The following is a 1,400-nucleotide window of genomic DNA, read 5'->3' on the forward strand; positions in this document are numbered from 1 at the left end:
GTTCCAGCTACTTGGAAGGCTGAGGTGGAAGGATCGCTGGAGCCCAGCAGGTTGAGGCTCCGGTGACCAGGATCATGCCACTGCACTCCAGCCTGGGAGACAAAGTGAGACTCCAACTCAAAAAAAAATTTTTTTTAGAGACAAAGTCACACTCGGTTGCCCAAACTGGAGTGCAGTGGCATGATCTTGGCTCACTATAGCCTTGAACTCCTGGACACAAGTGATCCTCCCACCTCAACCTCCCAAGTAGCTGGAATTACACAGGTGCACTGCCATGCCTGGCTAATTTTTTAATTTTTATTTTTGTAGAAATGAGGTCTTGCTGTGTTGCCTAGGCTGGCCTCAAACTCCGGGCCACAAGCAATCCTCCTGCCTTTGCCTCCCAATGTGCTGGGATTACAGTTCTGAGCCACTATGCCCAGCCTTCTTTCTTTTTTAAAAAGCCTTTCCCACCCATAATCCTGTTCCATCATCATAATGATAGATTCTGGGAACATCATAACCTTGGCTCCCTAGGCACCTCCAGAGATCGTGATTCACTCTTTCCTCCCAGGCTCTACAGCAGACTGAAGGGCCCAGCACAGAGAGGATGTGGGTCCTAATACTCACCCAGCGAAATCCTGGACACCTCATCCGAGGTACCCCAAGTCTCTTGTCTCCTCTGGCTTGCTCTAATTATGAGTTCTAGCTGGGGAAGGTTGGGGGAGAGTATCCGTTCAAACTGTGATCATTACCTTCCTTCCTACCGCCCACCCACATGGCAAGTGTTCGATCAGTATCAGCGGAACACCGGGCAAGAGTGGGAAGAAGCCATCCGGACCCGTTTCCATGGAGAGAGTCAGGTGGCCCTGCTTGGCCTAGGTAGGAGCCTGCTCAGGGTATGTGGAGTGGGGGGGCTCTCTCTGGGATGGGAAGCCGTGGCCCAGCTGTGAGCCTCCACCTTCCCTCTTTGCTTCCAGCTTCCGTGATCAGGAACACACCGCTGTACTTTGCTGACAAGCTTCACCAAGCCCTCCAGGTGAGAGGGTCTCTCCTTCTCTCTCCCCTTGGAACAAAGACTGGGGGAGATACCTGGCAGGAGAGAGGACATTTCAGAGTGCTGCTGATTTTTTTTTTTTTTTGAGTTGGAGTCTCACTCTGTCGCCCAGACTGGAGTGCAGTGGCCGCTCCCGGCCACTGCAGCCTCGACCTGCTGGGCTCCGGCAATCCTTCCGCCTCAGCCTTCCGAGTAGCCAGAATTACAGGCATGCGCTACCATGCCCGGTTGATTTTTTGATTTATTGTAGAGATGAGGTCTCACTGCCCAGGCGGGTCTCGAACCCGCGGGCTCAGGCAATCCACTCACCTCAGCCTCCCAAAGGCAAGGGATTACAGGCTGGGCCACCGAGCCCGGCTTTTTT

The 1,400-nt window shown here is 53.4% G+C and overlaps 1 protein-coding gene across 1 annotated transcript in view; it reads left to right on the forward strand.

Annotated features, from left to right (window-relative positions):
• Positions 1–1,400, forward strand: part of ANXA9 (annexin A9) — a 10,258-nt gene that overhangs the window by 6,992 nt on the left and 1,866 nt on the right. The window contains exons 8-10 of the mRNA XM_008074294.1: positions 554–638; positions 766–861; positions 960–1,018. Coding sequence (XP_008072485.1) covers positions 554–638; positions 766–861; positions 960–1,018 — 240 coding nt within the window. The remainder of the gene's footprint in view (positions 1–553; positions 639–765; positions 862–959; positions 1,019–1,400) is intronic.

The sequence above is a fragment of the Carlito syrichta genome, unplaced genomic scaffold (assembly GCF_000164805.1).
Source record: "Carlito syrichta isolate Samal-C Ts95f unplaced genomic scaffold, Tarsius_syrichta-2.0.1 Scaffold316387, whole genome shotgun sequence".
NCBI lineage: Eukaryota > Metazoa > Chordata > Mammalia > Primates > Tarsiidae > Carlito > Carlito syrichta.